The sequence below is a fragment of the Myxocyprinus asiaticus genome, chromosome 19, assembly GCF_019703515.2.
Source record: "Myxocyprinus asiaticus isolate MX2 ecotype Aquarium Trade chromosome 19, UBuf_Myxa_2, whole genome shotgun sequence".
NCBI classification, from domain to species: domain Eukaryota; kingdom Metazoa; phylum Chordata; class Actinopteri; order Cypriniformes; family Catostomidae; genus Myxocyprinus; species Myxocyprinus asiaticus.
The window spans coordinates 4,154,723-4,173,085 of record NC_059362.1 but is presented as its reverse complement, the minus strand read 5'-3'; the positions used below and the strand labels follow the sequence as shown (position 1 = coordinate 4,173,085).

Genomic DNA, 18,363 nt, shown 5'->3' with positions numbered 1-18,363 from the left:
GAAAGCTTAGAAGCTCTACTTTACAATGTACAGTTGTGCTCAAAAGTTTGCATACCCTTGGAGAATTGGTAATATATGTACCATTTTTAAAGAAAACATGAGTGAGCAGGCAAAACACATATCTTTTATTTCTTATGGGATTCATATTCAACTGTAGGTTATAACAGAATGGCACAATCATAAAACAAAACATGGCAACAAAGAAAAAAAATGAAATGACCCCTGTTCAAAAGTCTGCATACCCTTAGTTCTTAATACTGTGTATTGCCCCCTTTAGCATCAATGACAGCGTGCAGTCTTTTGTAATAGTTGTCTATGAGGCCCCAAATTCTTGCAGATGGTATAGCTGCCCATTCGTCTTGGCAAAATGCCTCCAGGTCATGCAAAGTCTTTGGTTGTCTTGCATGAACCGCACGTTTGAGATCTCCCCAGAGTGGCTCGATGATATTAAGGTCAGGAGACTGTGATAGCCACTCCAGAACCTTCAACTTTTTCTGCTGTAACCACTGGAGGGTCAACTTGGCCTTGTGCTTAGGGTCATTGTCGTGCTGGAAAGTCCAAGAGCATCCCATGCGCAGCTTTCGTGCAGAAGAATGCAAATTGTCTATCAGTATTTTCTGATAACATGCTGCATTCATCTTGCCATCAATTTTCACAAGATTCCCTGTGCCTTTAGAGCGCACACACCCCCAAAACATCAGTGAGCCACCACTATGCTTCACAGTGGGGATGGTATTCTTTTCACTATAGGCCTTGTTGACCCCTCTCCAAACATAGCGCTTATGGTTGTGACCATAAACCTCTATTTTGGTCTCGTCACTCCAAATTACAGTGTGCCAGAAGCTGTGAGGCGTATCAAGGTGTTGTCGGGCGTATTGTAACCAGGCTTTTTTGTGGCATTGGCGTAGTAAAGGCTTCTGTCTGGCAACTTGACTATGCAGCTCATTTTTGTTCAAGTATTGTCTCGAAACAACCACACCGTCTTTTTCCAGAGCAGCCTGTATTTCTCCTGAGGTTACCTATGGGTTTTTCTTTGTATCCCAAACAATTCTTCTGGCAGTTGTGGCTGAAATCTTTCTTGGTCTACCTGACCTTGGCTTGGTATCAAGAGATCCCCGAATTTTACACTTCTTAATAAGTGATTGAACAGTACTGACTGGCATTTTCAAGGCTTTGGATATCTTTTTATATCCTTTTCCATCTTTATAAAGTTCCATTACCTTGTTACGCAAGTCTTTTGACAGTTCTTTTCTGCTCCTCATGGCTCAGTATCTAGCCTGCTCAGTGCATCCATGTGAGAGCTAACAAACTCATTGACTATTTATACACAGACACTAACTGCAATTTAAAAAGCCAGAAGTGTGGGAAATTAACCTTTAATTGCCATTTAAACCTGTGTGTGTCACCTTGTGTGTCTGTAACAAGGCCAAACATTCAAGGGTATGTCAACTTTTGATCAGGGCCATTTGGGTGATTTCTGTTCTCATTATGATTTAAAAAGGAGCCAAACAACTATGTGATAATAAATGGCTTCATATGATTACTATCCTTAAATAAAAGACAGTTTTTTTGCATGATCAGTCATATTTTCTAAATTAATGCCAAAATTTCACAATTTCTGCCAGGGTATGCAAACTTTTGAGCACAACTGTATGCAGGCATTATGACCAAAACTGAACAAGTGCTTTGAAATTTGCAGACAAATCAGAAATGTTCCATTTTGATAATTTATATAAAAAAATTGCACTGTACATATTATTGCAATCAGCAGAAACATCAAACCCATCAAATTTCCCATGAGTCATATATTGTTGGAAAGCTCTCAAAGAGTAGAACACAACCAGACTATTTGTTGTACTCAAAGAAACAAATATAGTGAGTAATAACTAAGTATATAGTATGTCTTTGACAATTATGTTGGTGTTGCTTATATGCCACATTTTGGCTTATAACTTCACAAAAAATAAACGTAACATACTTAGAAGTGGTGATTCTCTTTCAAATGAGCCCACACACAAGGTAATCGGATGCATAGATCATTAGATAATCAACACAAAGCACAATGTTACATACATGTACATGACAAACTCAATGATGACTCAAATGGCACAGAATGACACTCATTCTCCAAAATCTCTTTAGTAAAATCATTTACTTAAAGGATTAACTTGTATTGAACCTGGATTATTCCTTCAAACCTTCTGAAAAATACACTAGAAGTATCTGCTACTATAAAGAAAATAGCATCAACGGTAGGGCTGGGTATTGATATAGATTTCCCAATTCAGTTCTGATTCACAGCGAGTGTCACACAGAAGTGTTTTGGTTTAGCACACATTAAAGAGAGTGGAGTTGAATGGCTTCTTTACCGCATCCGTGCTATGTGTGATTAGAATTAAATGTTTATTTTCTTTACCAAAAACTGACGGTAAATAACAGAAAGGATATGAAAAAATACATTATACAATGACAAAAATGGATTGTGTGGATCTCATCTTTGGACACACATTACAAAGGAAGAGTCAAACCAAATGTTTACTCTTAACATGCAGTGAAAGGATCTTACTTCTGAACTTCTTCACCAATATACTACTCAACACTGCTGATGAACGAAATCTGAACATTTACCAGCTAGTGGAGAATCACAGACATTTTTTGTCACATCGCAAGAAATCTGGCTGCGCAGAGAGTAAAAGATCGATCTTGGGATTTAAGAATCATTATCGAGATAATTTAAATCAAGATCACAATGTATGGGAAAATCAATATTTTTACCCAACCCTAGTCAAACGTTAAGAAAATAAACCATCTTATGGTAGAATGAATCATAATTCTCTGACCTCAGGAAGAGCGAGCAGTGACCTTTGACCACTCTCTCGCTGTAGCACTTGGTGCTGGGCTTGAAGTTGAAGGGGTTCGAGCAGAGTTCATTGTCAGGCGACACAGATCCATACTCACTGCTGCTGCTAGTGTCCTCAACCACCACAGGAACAGGCAGAGATACACTGCGCAAGTACTCTACAACAGGTGGCCAACAGTGTCAATTATACACCAGTGGTGAGTGCTTTAAAACTACATGGGAAGCACAGCTTCCCCTAAAATTTCTGTTTGAAAAGAAATGTGTCAATAAAGAATTCAATATATGTACAAATAATCTATATAAATTGCATATTACTCTTTGTGCTGTATAATATTTTAGCGGATAAAAATGCAAAATACATCACATCACTATCGTGCTGTTTGTTTAATTACACAGTCCACTTTTTTCTAAATGAATACGTCTATAGAAGTCAGTGGATGTATGGCTCAGAGCGAGTCTATGTCAGTCAGATCCCTGTACCATTCAAGTCAACGGTTCAAAAGATTTATGTTCATTAGACGAGAGGCTCTAAACACATTCATACGCCATGCTTCTCTGGGTCTACGGAATCATTATGAGCACTATTTTCATTGCATTTGCATATGATTGAACACTGAGTTTTTAATCCATGTTAATAATTGAAACAGTGATATACGTGATTGATAACGTATGAAATGCAAAATGAAGCTGTTTGGCAGTTAGGAGATCCACATGCAGTTATTTGTAATCTGAAGTAACACATTTATTTCAGCTGTCATAATGGGATATTTCGCCTATTTTGTTGCAAAACTATTTTGAGCTTAATTATTTCATTGTTTGAGTAGTAGTTTGAGCACCATTTGGGCACCAAAAACAATGCTTCCCCACTTTTGAGATACACCAGTTGCCATGGTTATACACCATAGAGCAGGGATCACAACCTATAGGGGTAATCACTGGCATGCCAGCAATGGCGAGAGAGAAGTAGACTATTTTATTTATATAAATTCCGCACCTTCATTCCAATCTACATCTTGATGTAATCCTTCATGTTCACGCAGCTGAATGGGAGGCTAAACAAAAAGTTAAAATGTGACGAGACTGCAGTATACCCAACAGATTCGTGTAGCGAGTGCAAGCCATTCATGCATCACGAGCCGGCAGTGCTTCACTTTAGTTTAATCGCGCGATTAAACGTGCCCGCTTTGCTTCGGTCAGGCTGCGCGGATGACAGCCTACATTCTGTGTTTCATTTGTTTCTTTTTGCTTTCAGAACAACACATGTAATAAGGAAAACACTATTAATCCTTGAGATTTCCAACCCAGCATACAGGTACACCCTCATTAAACCATGGTCACACTCAAAATTACATTAATAGATTAAAAGAGAAAACATAATCTGATAAAAATCTGAGTCTATTCAAAATATAAATTAAAACTGGAAATAAAGTTTTAGGATTTTGCAGGTATGATTTGCCATAAAGGGCTAAAGAGTTGATCGGCTTGTGATGCGCGAATGGCTCGAGTCTCGTCACACTTTAATAGTGTTTAGTCTCCCATTCAGCTGATGAAAACACAGTGTGTGATCATGAGCAAGGATTATATCAAGATGTAGATTGGAATGCAGGTGCGAAAATCTTTTTATAAATAAAATAGCCTGCTCCTCTCTCGCTGCTGCTTGCGTACTTGTGATTACATGATTACAATGACATAATATAAGAAATATTTAAGATTCCACACAATTTCATGATCAGTAATCAAATAAGCAAATTTGTGACACTAACTGTGTTAACTCATTTTGTACAAAAGGACAGGTTTGCTTTCATTAAAGCACTTTCACAAGATGCTCTGTGAAAATTCACATGCAGGATCATAATTATATCATAATCATCGGGTTTTGCAACTGTTATACTAATCATTTGTAATGAAAAATAAACGATTAAATTAGAAAAATGCAAAATAGAAAAAAAATTTACAAGTGGACTCATACTTCGGAAAACCGCATACATTTGCATGTTTTTCTTTTTTTGGGGGGGTGTCAGCACAGCCATTGACCAGGAAAATAAAAAAATGGCACTCCATGTCAAAAAGGTTGCCGACCCCTGCCATAGAGTACAGTAATAATCAACTATCCTCTTAAAAATCTATTTAAACTGGGTTTGTTTTCAGAGCATTTGTGTGTAAAATATTTGTTACTGCAAACGTCTGCAATGTTATTTGCACAGGATAGACAATGTCTACTGAACTATCTCTTTCACTGAGATGAGTGTGTCTACTGCTTTTACACACTGCCGTCACACGTAACTGACCAATCAGAAACTGCATTTAGCTGTGCTAATTAATTATGCTGGAAATATTAAGCATTAGCATATGCATGGGATTATAGAACACAACAGTGCCCATCCACTTTTTCAGGCGCCTTGGTTATGGAAGTATTTTTCCAATTTATTTCTTCCACAGGCTTGTCATAAAATCCTTCATAAAAAAGTTCTAAAACATAAACCAGACCAATCAGCTCCGAAGTGAATCACAACATTATAAACTTTGAGTTGAAGCAAAACATTATTTGAAAATCTGACAAAAAGACAAAGATACAAGACTGTGTACTTACAGTCTTTTGTGAGGTCATGAACTACAAACCCACAAAGCATTGTGAATGACATAAATTAAAAACAATAAAAAAAAAGATAAAACTATTTAGATTTCATGCTTGAAATTGTTAAGTATAAAAACAATATATTTTTATTTTATTGCTAAATATTCCGATATTTACAAATGTAGATGTAGTTTGAGAGTGTAAGCAGACCGACTCGATTGAAGCATTCACAGCGCATCATGCGAGAGTGCTGTCGCTACAGAGCTCTTTTGATGCGCTTTGTTGGGCGCTATTCTCTGATTGGTGGTAGGGCTGGGCGATATATCGAATATTCACAATATAATCACGATGATCTGGCTGACGATATAAAATTAAGCAGTATCGTGAATATCCCGATGATTTTAATGTGCTTTTCATTTGCCATTAAGTTGAATAAAAAGCACATCTGTAGACTAATTTCACTATCCTTCAGGACAGCACAATTAATCGAAATAACACCAAAATGGCAATATGGTGATATGGAATTTAAAACTGCAAAAGGCTGCAATAAAAGCCAGATATACATGGTCTGCGTGCTTCAGAAAGAATGGGTGACGTGCAGGGCTCATCGGATCATGCTTTTAGCGATTTTAGAGAGGATCTCATGCATTGTGAAAGAAATTAAGTACTGAATGTTCAAGCACAATTCCAAATATTAGTAACAGCTACAAATTAGTATAGAAATCTTCAAAGGTGTTACAGTATACCAGAAAAGGAGTGGACAACAGTGCTTCAACAGATGCAGAGTATTGTAAACAACACACTGCACTTTCGGTGTCAAAATAAAAGCTCCATGTGAAGCGTCAAAATAAAAGCTCAAGGCGAGGGGAAATAGGAAAGAAATATATTACTTTTAAATAAAACAAATTTAATCCTCAAAATAATAATAATAATTCAGTATTATAATAATAAACTTGACTGCGTCCCACAGTAATAATTTAGTATCATGCAATATTCAATCGGATTTTCTAAAAATAAGTTGAGTAGTTTTTGCACACCTTGTTCATTTACAAAATGTTTTTAGTAAAAATATATGAAGGTAAATAATGCTTTTTTTTTTTTATTAAGCTACTATGTATCATTGTACATAAAATATAAATATAAAAGTTCATATCAATGACAATGACTAGATCTCATTCTTCATTTAGTGCAAAACTGTAGGGAAACATGCCTTCTTTATTTTTAAAAAGATTTTTATTTAATGCCTTGAAAATATTTAATTTTGAATAATGACTTTTATCAAATATTGTCAACAGGCTGAAAAATATAACAATATCATTTTTGAAGCCATATTGCCCAGGCCTTATTGGTGGATCTTTCTCTTCAGGATCATGGGTAGTTTAGTTCTGGAAAAAATGAATGGAATTTTTATATCTGGAACCGGACTGGTTCACTCTATTGGGAAACATTTATTCAAATTTCAGGCTATTTGAAATCTTGTATCAAGTTTAATAACTCTTAAATAAACTGCATTTGAAAAGTTGTAACACAACACTATCTTTTTCAAATAAAAAGCGCTCAGAGTGACTGCATAAGAACATTTGCTAAAGAAAAGGTGAAATAATCTTTACAGATATGGGAACATGCAGCCCTTCAGAAGCCCTGAAATATGACTGACATGGCTGATTAAAATAAAATCACAGAAAAGCCATTCCCTTATAAAACTAATCTCATCTGAAAATGACTACAGTTCTTCATAAAAGCATGCAAAATAATGTAGACTATAAACAAGACTCACCAGGTCCTGGTGTCAGAGCTGTAAAAAAACAAAAACAAAAACAAACAAAAAACAGATGTCATTCAGTGGGCTCATGCTTTCTTCCATTTGTTTCACCAACAAAAACGTACCATGGTATTTTTTAAAATTACTTTAAATTACTTTAATTACCTGCAGTATCACGTAAATACCATGGTATAATGAATATGATCATATTGATGGTATACATCAATGAGCCAAAACATTATGACCATGTACAGGTGAAGAGAATAATGTTGATTTCCTAACAAGGCCACATTTCAAGGACTGGGTAGATTAGATGGTAAGCGAACAATCAGTTCTCGTAGTCAACGTGTTGAATGCAGGAGAAATGGGCAGGAGTAAAGACCTGAGCGACTTTGACAAGGGCCAAATTGTTATGGCCAGACGACTGGGTCAGAGTATCTCTGAAATGGCAAGGCTTGTGGGGTGCTCCCGGTCAGCAGTGGCGAGCTGATGGTTACAGGATGAATATATCACAACACACAGTGCATCGCACCCTGCTGCATATGGGGCTGCGTAAATTACCCCTGTGCACCGTCGAAAGCGCCTACAATAGGACACGAGCCACAGCACTGACATTGGAGCAGTGGAAGAAGGTTGCCTTTTCTGACGAGTCCCGTTTTCTTTTACATCACGTGGACGATTGAGCATCTGTGGGATTTGCTGGGCCAACAAGTCCGATTCTCGGCGGCTCCACCTCGCAAATTACAAGACTTGAAGGATCTGTTGGCGCTCAAGGCTCATCGATGTGCGAGGGCAACAAAGGCTATCCTGTCTGGTCCAAACCGACAGAAGGTCTAGTCTACTGTGGCACAAGTCACAGAAAATGTTAATGATGGTTACATGATGAATATTTCACAACACGCAGTGCATCGCACCGTGCTGCGTATGGGGCTGCGTAGATGACTCCTGTCCACCGTCGAAAGCACCTACAATAGGACATGAGCCACAGAACTGACATTGGAGCAGTGGAAGAAGGTTGCCTTTTCTGATGAGTCCAGTTTTCTTTTAAAGCACGTGGACGATTGAGCATCTTTGGGATGTGCTGGGCCAACAACACCAATCCGAACTTACAAGACTTGAAGGATCTGTTGCTAATGTCTTGGTGCCAGATACCACAGGACACCATCAGCAGTCTTGTAGAGTCCATGCCTTGGCAGGTCAGCGCTGTTTCGCCGGCACGCAGAGGACCAAAGCATATTACGCAGGTGGTCTAAATGTCTTGGCTCATCAGTGTATATCAAATTGGCATAGTGTTACCATCACTGTACCACAGTACCACCACTGAACTTTGATGTGAAGTTTACAAACTTTATTTCTATGGTATAATAGTATCGGAACAGAACTCTAATATGAATGTAACACACAGACACACCAGCGAAACTGTTGCCCTTTGATCGTTTCTTGCGTGACGTGACGGTCAGGAATTCGTGAGTGAGTAGATCGTTGGCCGTGGCTCGGCTGTCTGGATCCGGTTCAAAACAGCGCAGGATAAACGCTTTGGCTTCGGTGGACATGGTGTCAGGAATCTCCGGATGAATCTTAAACATTCCGACCTAGACAAACACACCAGCACAACACTATTTAACAACAAGTCTGGGCCAATACTGCAGGGGGTTGTGAGGTCCTTGAAAAATAAAAGGAATTATTTTGAAAGACATTTCCTTACGGAAACTAAATGTGTTTTCTATGAGGATTGTTTTTATGCTTTTCATGTTATTTGTACCCTACATTGAGAAGTTCACTAAAAGTAAAGCATGAAACATACCCAATTAGAATGTCAACGTTGAAATTATTTCTTTTCTTTTGTCGTGTTTTATATGGAGATGAATTGTTAATTTCACTCGTACTGAGCCCATATTATGAATTAGATATTATAAATGTTTGTTTTTTTTATTAATAAAAATGTTATTTTGACATTTTTAAGAAATGTTCTTTGAATTTATTACTAATGAAAGTTAATCATAAAATGTTAATGAAAAAGACTGGCGGGATGCTAATCTATTCCATGAATTCTTGGAGGGCTGTAGGATTTTTGGGAGCCTCTGTTAAATCAGTGTTTCTCACTGATTTTTCTCACAAAATGTTTTCGACTGAACAAAATTTTGGGCTGCCGAGGCAAATGTAATGATATTCATGTTGCAAGCGATGCTTTTTTGCATGCTAAATATGCTTCTTTTCATCCACGCATTTGCACGGTGCGAATGAGGCCTAGTTGTCAGATGAGTGTGGCACGAGCCATCACAGAACCACTCGCGCAAATGATCTTCTCTGCTCTAACCTACTGTATCTCTGGCTTCCCACAATATCGCGGAGCAGACCACAAAATTTATGCAACTCATTTGAATTCTAGTGAGAATTCTCTAGTTTAAAACTTTTAAAAGGATGGAAAGAAAACTTCCTGTATCTTTTGTGGTTGATAACAAAACAACAAAAATAATATCACTTGATGCATGCCCTTATACTTGAATACCATGAACAACTATGCAAGATAAAAGAAAATGTGACTCCAGGTTATGTATTTTACTGCGTTGGGTCGCCACTTGATGCCCAATGTAAAACCTAAGTCAAATCTAAAGCAAAACCACTGTGTTAAATAACAAACTATATTCAAATGATATTTAAAGTTACCAATGCCCATGTGCAGTACAAAGTAAATAAATAAATAAAATTCAAATTGGTGGACATATTTTAGTCTTTGTGCAATAATTACTTCTACAAATGTACCAATACTTATAATGCTTATGTTAAAGCTGAAGTGTATCATGTTTTTTCCATATTTTTTCCTATTCAAGTCAAATAAGTAAAGACAACCATAAGTAAGCCATCTGAATGTTTATTTTCCAGGGTAAGGGTAAAAACTGTCTACGTTTACATTTACACCAATACTCTAATTATTGCAATAATCAGAGTATAAGGAATAATTAGATTAAGATGTTTACATGATTTGGGCCAACCACTTCAATCACGTATACATGCTACATGCCATTACTCTGATTATTTGCTGAGAAATGTGGATTTAATGTTTTTTTTATAAATTAACATTTATTTTAAAAAAAATACTTGTTGCAAATTTGTCTCTTTAAATACAGCTTGCCAAAACGAAAATTAGTCAGTCAGTTTGTGAGTCTCTTTGAACTATTTATTAAAAGAACCACTTCATAAGAGTCTGCAACATGTAAAGGATGAGCAAGGAGGAGGCGGGAACCAGCTGAACAGTAAACATTCATTTTGTCATTTTGATTAACTAAAAAGAATCGTTTCATAAGAGTCATTTGTTTGTTGGACTACACTGGTTGCTCTGTCTGTTTTGATTCACTAAAAAGAATCGGTTCGTAAGAGTCATTTGTGTGTGAATAGGAATATACACGATGGATGTTGTTGTGATTCGCCCGCGAGCACAAACTCATTTCAAAGATGTGTTTCCTTCCCATTATTTTGTGGAATATGATCTTTTTATCTCCCCAGCATTCAATTCAGACTGCAAACGGACATTCACAGCTCGGGAAAATATGTTTTCTTTTGCCGTGGGGCTGTAGATGGGGGAGCACCAGTGCTGGAAAACAGTGCATGGAACTGCCGTTTTACATGAAGCAGAAAAGTAAGAGCAACTTTTTCTTTTTTGCGATGTTTATGAACCTGTGCTTGAGTGGAACTTAATACGTCTGCAGCACTGGTGCAGGTGCACTTTGGTCAGAGTGAAAGAAATGCGATTAAAGCGTTTACATGCCAGTATAAAGCGATTAAAATAGGAGTACTCCACATGTCTTACTGTGATTATCTCTGATTATAAGCATAATCTCAATATTCTGCTTATGTGAGCAACAGTTTAATCGCAGTATTGCCTTAAACGCATTATAATCGCATTATGAGGGTGCATGTAAACGTAGCCATTGTGACTCTGTGGCACTCTAAAAACATTGCTTTGTTTGTTTGAGCAGCCAAACAAAGCAACACTGGCTAAACCAATAGTGTGAGTTTGGTGCCAGACTATCTGTTTGTTTGACCAATAGCAGAAGAGGGGAGTGGTTGGGGAAACTTGTTTGAAAACTAGGGTTATTGATTTAAAGTGTTAATTTAGTGCCATTAAATACGTGAAAAATAATGTGTCAAAGAACATTAATGCAATTAATCATGCCCCCGACTTATGATTAGAGATGCTGAAAACTAGTGATACGTGATGCAACCACAGTAAAAATCTCCAAATGCATCCGTCTGTTGCATGAGTTCATAGACCGCAGACAGAAGTATGCCAATATTAGGTTTTGTTCAATGATATGAAAATAAAAACAATATTTGAACTTTTAAAGCCACTATTTGTAGTGTCTAAATGCTTTACTTGTCTGCTGCCACAACATATGTATATGATGTAATGTATTTGAATGATTATAATATTTATGATTTATTATTATAATAATTTAAATGATCTTTATTTGGGGGCCTTTCTCAGTAAATACTGATATTTGATTAATTGCGATTAATTGACACATCATGTCATTAATTTGATTAAAAATTTTAATCTATTGACAGCCATATTGAAAACATTCTTTTTTCAATCCCGTTTGGTGACGCTAGTGGCACAGAAATAACACACTTCACCCTTAAATTTATTACACATTTAAAGCAAGCACTAATAACCTTGAACATTGCTGCCTGTGGTTCTCCCAGCTCGTAGAAGGGTGGTTTCCCAGTGGCCATCTCTATGATGGTGCAGCCTAGGGACCAGATGTCTGCTGGCTTACCGTATCCACGTGGCCCTTTATCTATGATTTCAGGAGCCATATATTGTAATGTACCTGAAATATAGACACATCATGGGAAATATGTGAAATATGTTAATTGGTAATGTTTAATTTACCCTCTAATAAGATATTTTGAGCACTATATGATACTGCAAGTATTTTATGCTTTTACACTATATTAATCTTTTGCAGCAGTTTGTTCTTCCTTCCAACACTCCAAATTCTGTCATTCCATTAAAACAGGGTGTTTTGATTCTTACAACAGTATAAATTCACTTTCAATTAAAAATGTCAGTCATTTTTCAATAGGTGAGATGATTATGGTTGGGTGAACATTAAGATAATCAATCATGTTTCAAGAACAAGAAATGCATGATTCAGGAAATTTGGGTACAAATGGGTCCATTTTATTAGAAACATATAAGATCAAATTGAGTGGTCAATATGCAGTGATCGCATGAATCGAGCAATTTACACTTAAAAATCGATAAAATACATTCAATTGAATAAAAACAAGTAAATGTACTGTATGCTCTCTGTGCACAAGATTTACCATGATTTAACATGTATGAAATGTGCAGGTTTACAAATTCTCAAACAAACGGAAACCTTTTTGTGGTCTTATTTCAAACTCTAACCTTAAATCTAGTGCTACAGCCGATACTTCACTTGTTTTAAGCATTAATCTCACTATATTATTTTATATCTTATTTTTGAACAGCTAGTTTTTGCCGTGTAGCTGTAGCAGACATCATAGTTAATGTATTTAGTACAGTACCAGTAAATGTTTCAGTGCAGGGGTTTATTCCAGCCAGACGTTTAGACGTTCCAAAGTCAGAGATTTTCAAAACTCCGCTGTAGGTGTTTATCAACACATTATCCCCCTGAAGGTAGTGACAGTAGAAAAGAATTTCTGATAATCATAACACATTGTGTTACAGTCAATACCACATAAATGCAAAAAGGAAAATATAGGCTAAATCTACAAAATCTATGAATGACAACCTCTAGCATAATGTATAATACACAGATCTCATACATACTCATAGACAACAGGGTGCACAGCTGTATAAAGGCCTACCGAGTACTAAGATATGCATCTCTTATCATGTTATGATCCCAGAAACCATTAAAATCCATCTGGGTGTATTAACGTAATTGGGGGCTTGTCCGGGATCTTAGCTCTTTTCCAGTGTAATGGTATGTAGGTGGTATATCTGCTGGAACTAGAAGTCATGATTTTTTTTAAATTTTAAATCCTTTATTGTACTTCATCAATGTAATATGGTGAATGCTGGATAAAGATCTGCTGAGCACAGATTTACAGAATGGATGATTTTCAGCATTGATGATTTTTTGATCACTCACAAAATGAGAATATCATTTTGTACCCCAGTGGATTGGGAATATGTCCAATTTGCTGCAACTGTAAGGCAATTTTAGTGCAACTGGTGAATTCAGCTTGGTTAATCTAGGACTGGATACTGATACACATTTTTCTGATTCAGTTTGATTCTGATTCACAAACTCTCAATTTGATTAAATTCATAATGTCCATTTTGCTTACATATGAAAGAAATTATACAGAGGACCGTATAACTTCTGGTAGGTACATTACGAAAATATTAATTTGACTAATTTTATTTTATTATTAGCATCATTTTGGTCTCATTTTAGCTTTTCAAAAATGTGCAAATCCATGTATTCCATCAATAAATACGATGTCTTGAAATTGCACGTATTATATATTGTTCCATGTTTATTGTTTACATGCATAATTTGTACTATTTACAAGTACTTACGGTGCATCGCTTTGTAACATGCTACAACAGTACTGTCTCTTTAAGAAAAGCAGCAGTTCAGCAAGTATACCACAAAAGAGTTTTGGTTGAGCGCATATTAACAAGAGCGGAGTCGAATGGCTTCTTTACCACATCCGTGCAATGCATAATTGGAATAAAGTAAAAAAAAAAAAAAAAAAAAAAAAAAAAAAATTTACAAAATTATATATATATGCAGTTGTGCTCAAAAGTTTGCATACCCTTGGAGAATTGGTAATATATGTACCATTTTTAAAGAAAACATGAGTGAGCAGGCAAAACACATTTCTTTTATTTCTTATGGGATTCATATTCAACTGTAGGTTATAACAGAATGGCACAATCATAAAACAAAACATGGCAACAAAGAAAAAAATGAAATGACCCCTGTTCAAAAGTCTGCATACCCTTAGTTCTTAATACTGCATTGCCCCCTTTAGCATCAATGACAGCGTGCAGTCTTTTGTAATAGTTGTCTATGAAACCCCAAATTCTTGCAGGTGGTATAGCTGCCCATTTGTCTTGGCAAAATGCCTCCAGGTCATGCAAAGTCTTTGGTCATCTTGCATGAACCGCACGTTTGAGATCTCCCCAGACTGGCTCGATGATATAAAGGTCAGGACACTGTGATGGCCACCCAGAACCTTCACCTTTTTCTGCTGTAACCACTGGAGTGTCAACTTGGCCTTGTGCTTCGGGTCATTGTCATGCTGGAAAGTCCAAGAGCGTCCCATGCGCAGCTTTTGTGCAGAAGAATGCAAATTGTCTGCCAGTATTTTCTGATAACATGCTGCATTCATCTTGCCATCAATTTTCACAAGATTCCCTGTGCCTTTAGAGCGCACACACCCCCAAAACATCAGTGAGCCACAACCATGCTTCACAGTGGGGATTGTATTCTTTTCACTATAGGCCTTGTTGACCCCTCTCCAAACATAGCGCTTATGGTTGTGACCATAAAGCTCTATTTTGGTCTCGTCACTCCAAATTACAGTGTGCCAGAAGCTGTGAGGCGTGTCAAGGTGTTGTCAGGCATATTGTAACCGGGCTTTTTTGTGGCATTGGCGCAGTAAAGGCTTCTTTCTGGCAACTCGACCATGCAGCTCATTTTTGTTCAAGTATCGTTGCCTAGTTTTTGCTCCTTGAAACAACCACACCATCTTTTTCCAGAGCAGACTGTATTTCTCCTGAGGTTACCTGTGGGTTTTTCTTTGTATCCTGAACAATTCTTCTGGCAGTTGTGGCTGAAATCTTTCTTGGTCTACCTGACCTTGGCTTGGTATCAAGAGATCCCCGAATTTTACACTTCTTAATAAGTGATTGAACAGTACTGACTGGCATTTTCATGGCTTTGGATATCTTTTTATATCCTTTTCCATCTTTATAAAGTTCCATTACCTTGTTAAGCAGGTCTTTTGACAGTTCTTTTATGCTCCCCATGGTTCAGTATCTAGCCTGCTCAGTGCATCTATGTGAGAGCTAACAAACTCATTGACTATTTATACGCAGACAATAATTGCAATTTAAAAAGCCACAGGTTTGGGAAATTAACCTTTAATTGCCATTTAAACCTGTGTGTGTCACCTTGTGTGTCTGTAACAAGGCCAAACATTCAAGGGTATATAAACTTTTGATCAGGGCCATTTGGGTGATTTCTGTTATCATTATGATTTAAAAAGGAGCCAAACAACTATGTGATAATAAATGGCTTCATATGATCACTATCCTTTTGCATGATCAGTCATATTTTCAAAATCAATGCCAAAATTTCACAATTTCTGCCAGGATATGCAAACTTTTGAGCACAACTGTGTATATATATATATATATATATATATATATATACACTATATTGCCAAAAGTATTCGCTCACCCATCCAAATAAATGAATTCAGGTGTTCCAATCACTTCCATGGCCACAGGTGTATAAAATGAAGCACCTAGGCATGCAGACTGCTTCTACAAACATTTGTGAAAGAATGGGCCGCTCTCAGGAACTCAGTGAATTCCAGCATGGTACTGTGATAGGATGCCACCTGTGCAACAAGTCCAGTCGTGAAATTTCCTCGCTACTAAATATTCCACAGTCAACTGTCAGTGGTATTATAACAAAGTGGAAGCGATTGGGAATGACAGCAACTAAAATGACAGAGCGGGGTCAGCGGATGCTGAGGCGCATAGTGCGCAGAGGTCGCCAACTTTCTGCAGAGTAAATTGCTACAGACCTCCAAAGTTCATGTGGCCTTCAGATTAGCTCAAGAACAGTGCATAGAGAGCTTCATGGAATGGGTTTCCATGGCCGAGCAGCTGCATCCAAGCCATACATCACCAAGTGCAATGCAAAGCGTCGGATGCAGTGGTGTAAAGCACGCCGCCACTGGACTCTAGAGCAGTGGAGACGCGTTCTCTGGAGTGACGAATCACACTTCTCCATCTGGCAATCTGATGGACGAGTCTGGTTTGGCGGTTGCCAGGAGAACGGTACTTGTCTGACTGCATTGTGCCAACTGTGAAGTTTGGTGGAGGGGGATTATGGTGTGGGGTTGTTTTTCAGGAGCTGGGCTTGGCCCCTTAGTTCCAATGAAAGGAAATCTGAATGCTTCAGCATACCAAGAGATTTTGGACAATTCCATGCTCCCAACTTTGTGGTAACAGTTTGGGGATGGCCCCTTCCTGTTCCAACATGACTGCGCACCAGTGCACAAAGCAAGGTCCATAAAGACATGGATGAGCGCGTTTGGTGTGGAAGAACTTGACTGGCCTGCACAGAGTCCTGACCTCAACCCGATAGAGCACCTTTGGGATGAATTAGAGCGAAGACTGTGAGCCAGGCCTTCTCGTCCAACATCAGTGTCTGACCTCACAAATGCGCTTCTGGAAGAATGGTCAAAAATTTCCATAAACACACTCCTAAACCTTGTGGAAAGCCTTCCCAGAAGAGTTGAAGCTGTTATAGCTGCAAAGGGTGGGCCGACATCATATTAAACTCTATGGATTAAGAATGGGATGTCACTTAAGTTCATATGCGTCTAAAGGCAGATGAGCGAATACTTTTGGCAATATAGTGTATATATATATATATATATATATCATTTTTTTAATCAGCAACTGACTGTAAAAAACATAAAGGATATTAAATGAGACATTATTCAATGACAAATGGATTGTGTGGATCTCGTCTTTGGACACACATTACACAGAACAAGTCAAACCAAACTTTTACTCTCAAAACGCAGTAAAAGGATCTCGCTGCTTAACTTCTTCACCACTACACTACAAATCTGAACATTTACCAGCCAGTGGAGAATCATACAGATTCGTCACACAGCACAAAATCTGGTTGCACAGAGAGTAAAAGATCGACCTTGGGATTTAAGAATCAATATCGTTCAAATGAAGATTGCCATGTATGGGAAAATCTGTATTTTTACCCAGCCTAACTTTAATCTGCATAACCTCTTTTTATAACAAAGCATTTTGTCGGTCACTTGGTTTAATTTTCTGTTGCATCAGAAATCTCACTGGTAAAAAACAGCACCACATATCTGTACATTAAACATCAAATATGTTCTGATCGGCTGTTTCATGCAGCATTTTACCTTCAGTGATGACTTGACACTGGTTAGCGTCATGCCTATTTAGAGCATAGTGTTAAACTCCAGTTTTAGACAAAAAAGTCATTACCTTGATGTCTCTGTGAACTATCTGGTTGTCATGCAGGTATCTGAGACCCTCTAGAATCTGTCTTGTGTAGAAGCCGATGGTGGGCTCATTGTTTTTCAGAGGACCCCACTTTGACCTAAGCAGCGCTGACAGACTGCCTGTGATGCACAGATAAACACACACACAAAAAAGTAACAAACAACTTTTATACAAGCATTTGAATATAATAGATGATTATTGGCCCAAAGATGTGAAAGCACACTATATACAGTGGGGTCCACAATGAAAATCTAATTTAAACCAAGAAAACAAAGAAACTTCATGATGTACATGGATAAAAAAATATGGTAAATCTTTACAATAAGGTTCCATTTGCAGATTTTCTTGCTTCTGTTGAATGAATCAAGATGCTTTGTGGAACACTCTTAAATCATGCTGGCTAACTTGATAATCAGGTTTTGCTCATGCAAGCTCGAGTGCAAGACATTCTTAAATTCATATTATTTTTCAATTAAACTTTTCACTCAAATTGTTATGCTGATAATATAATTTTAATATATATATATTAAAGTAAAAAAAATGCTAAATAGAAGCATTGGTCTCAAAGGTCTCAGATATTTGGAGCCCACTGCAGGTATAATGTTCATGTGTTTCTGACCTCCAGGCACTTGCTCCATGAAGATCTTGATGAAGCCATTCTCGCTGATGGAGCCCAAATATTGCACAATGTTCTTATGCTTGAGGTGTTTATGCAGGGCGATCTCCTCATGCAGAGGCTGTGAATATCTACCAACACACACAGGGAAAATGAACAAAATTAAGCCTTTTATTAGGAATGTCAATCAATTAAAAGGTTTTTATCAAATTAATTACATGGCATAGAATTTCACAATGAATTACATATC

General features: G+C 37.4%; 1 protein-coding gene across 3 annotated transcripts in view; it reads right to left on the bottom strand.

Annotated features, from left to right (window-relative positions):
* The window catches only part of LOC127409880 (mitogen-activated protein kinase kinase kinase 5-like), a 127,522-nt gene that overhangs the window by 35,093 nt on the left and 74,066 nt on the right, over positions 1-18,363 (bottom strand). For all 3 annotated transcript variants that reach the window (XR_007892049.1, XM_051644810.1, XM_051644809.1), the window contains exons 16-22: positions 18,117-18,244; positions 17,480-17,616; positions 12,754-12,859; positions 11,872-12,029; positions 8,609-8,789; positions 7,213-7,230; positions 2,841-3,018 (exon numbers count right to left, since the gene is read on the bottom strand). Coding sequence is in view for 2 of the 3 variants with exons in the window: in XM_051644810.1 (XP_051500770.1) it covers positions 2,841-3,018; positions 7,213-7,230; positions 8,609-8,789; positions 11,872-12,029; positions 12,754-12,859; positions 17,480-17,616; positions 18,117-18,244 (906 nt within the window). In the remaining variant the exon portion in view is untranslated. The remainder of the gene's footprint in view (positions 1-2,840; positions 3,019-7,212; positions 7,231-8,608; positions 8,790-11,871; positions 12,030-12,753; positions 12,860-17,479; positions 17,617-18,116; positions 18,245-18,363) is intronic.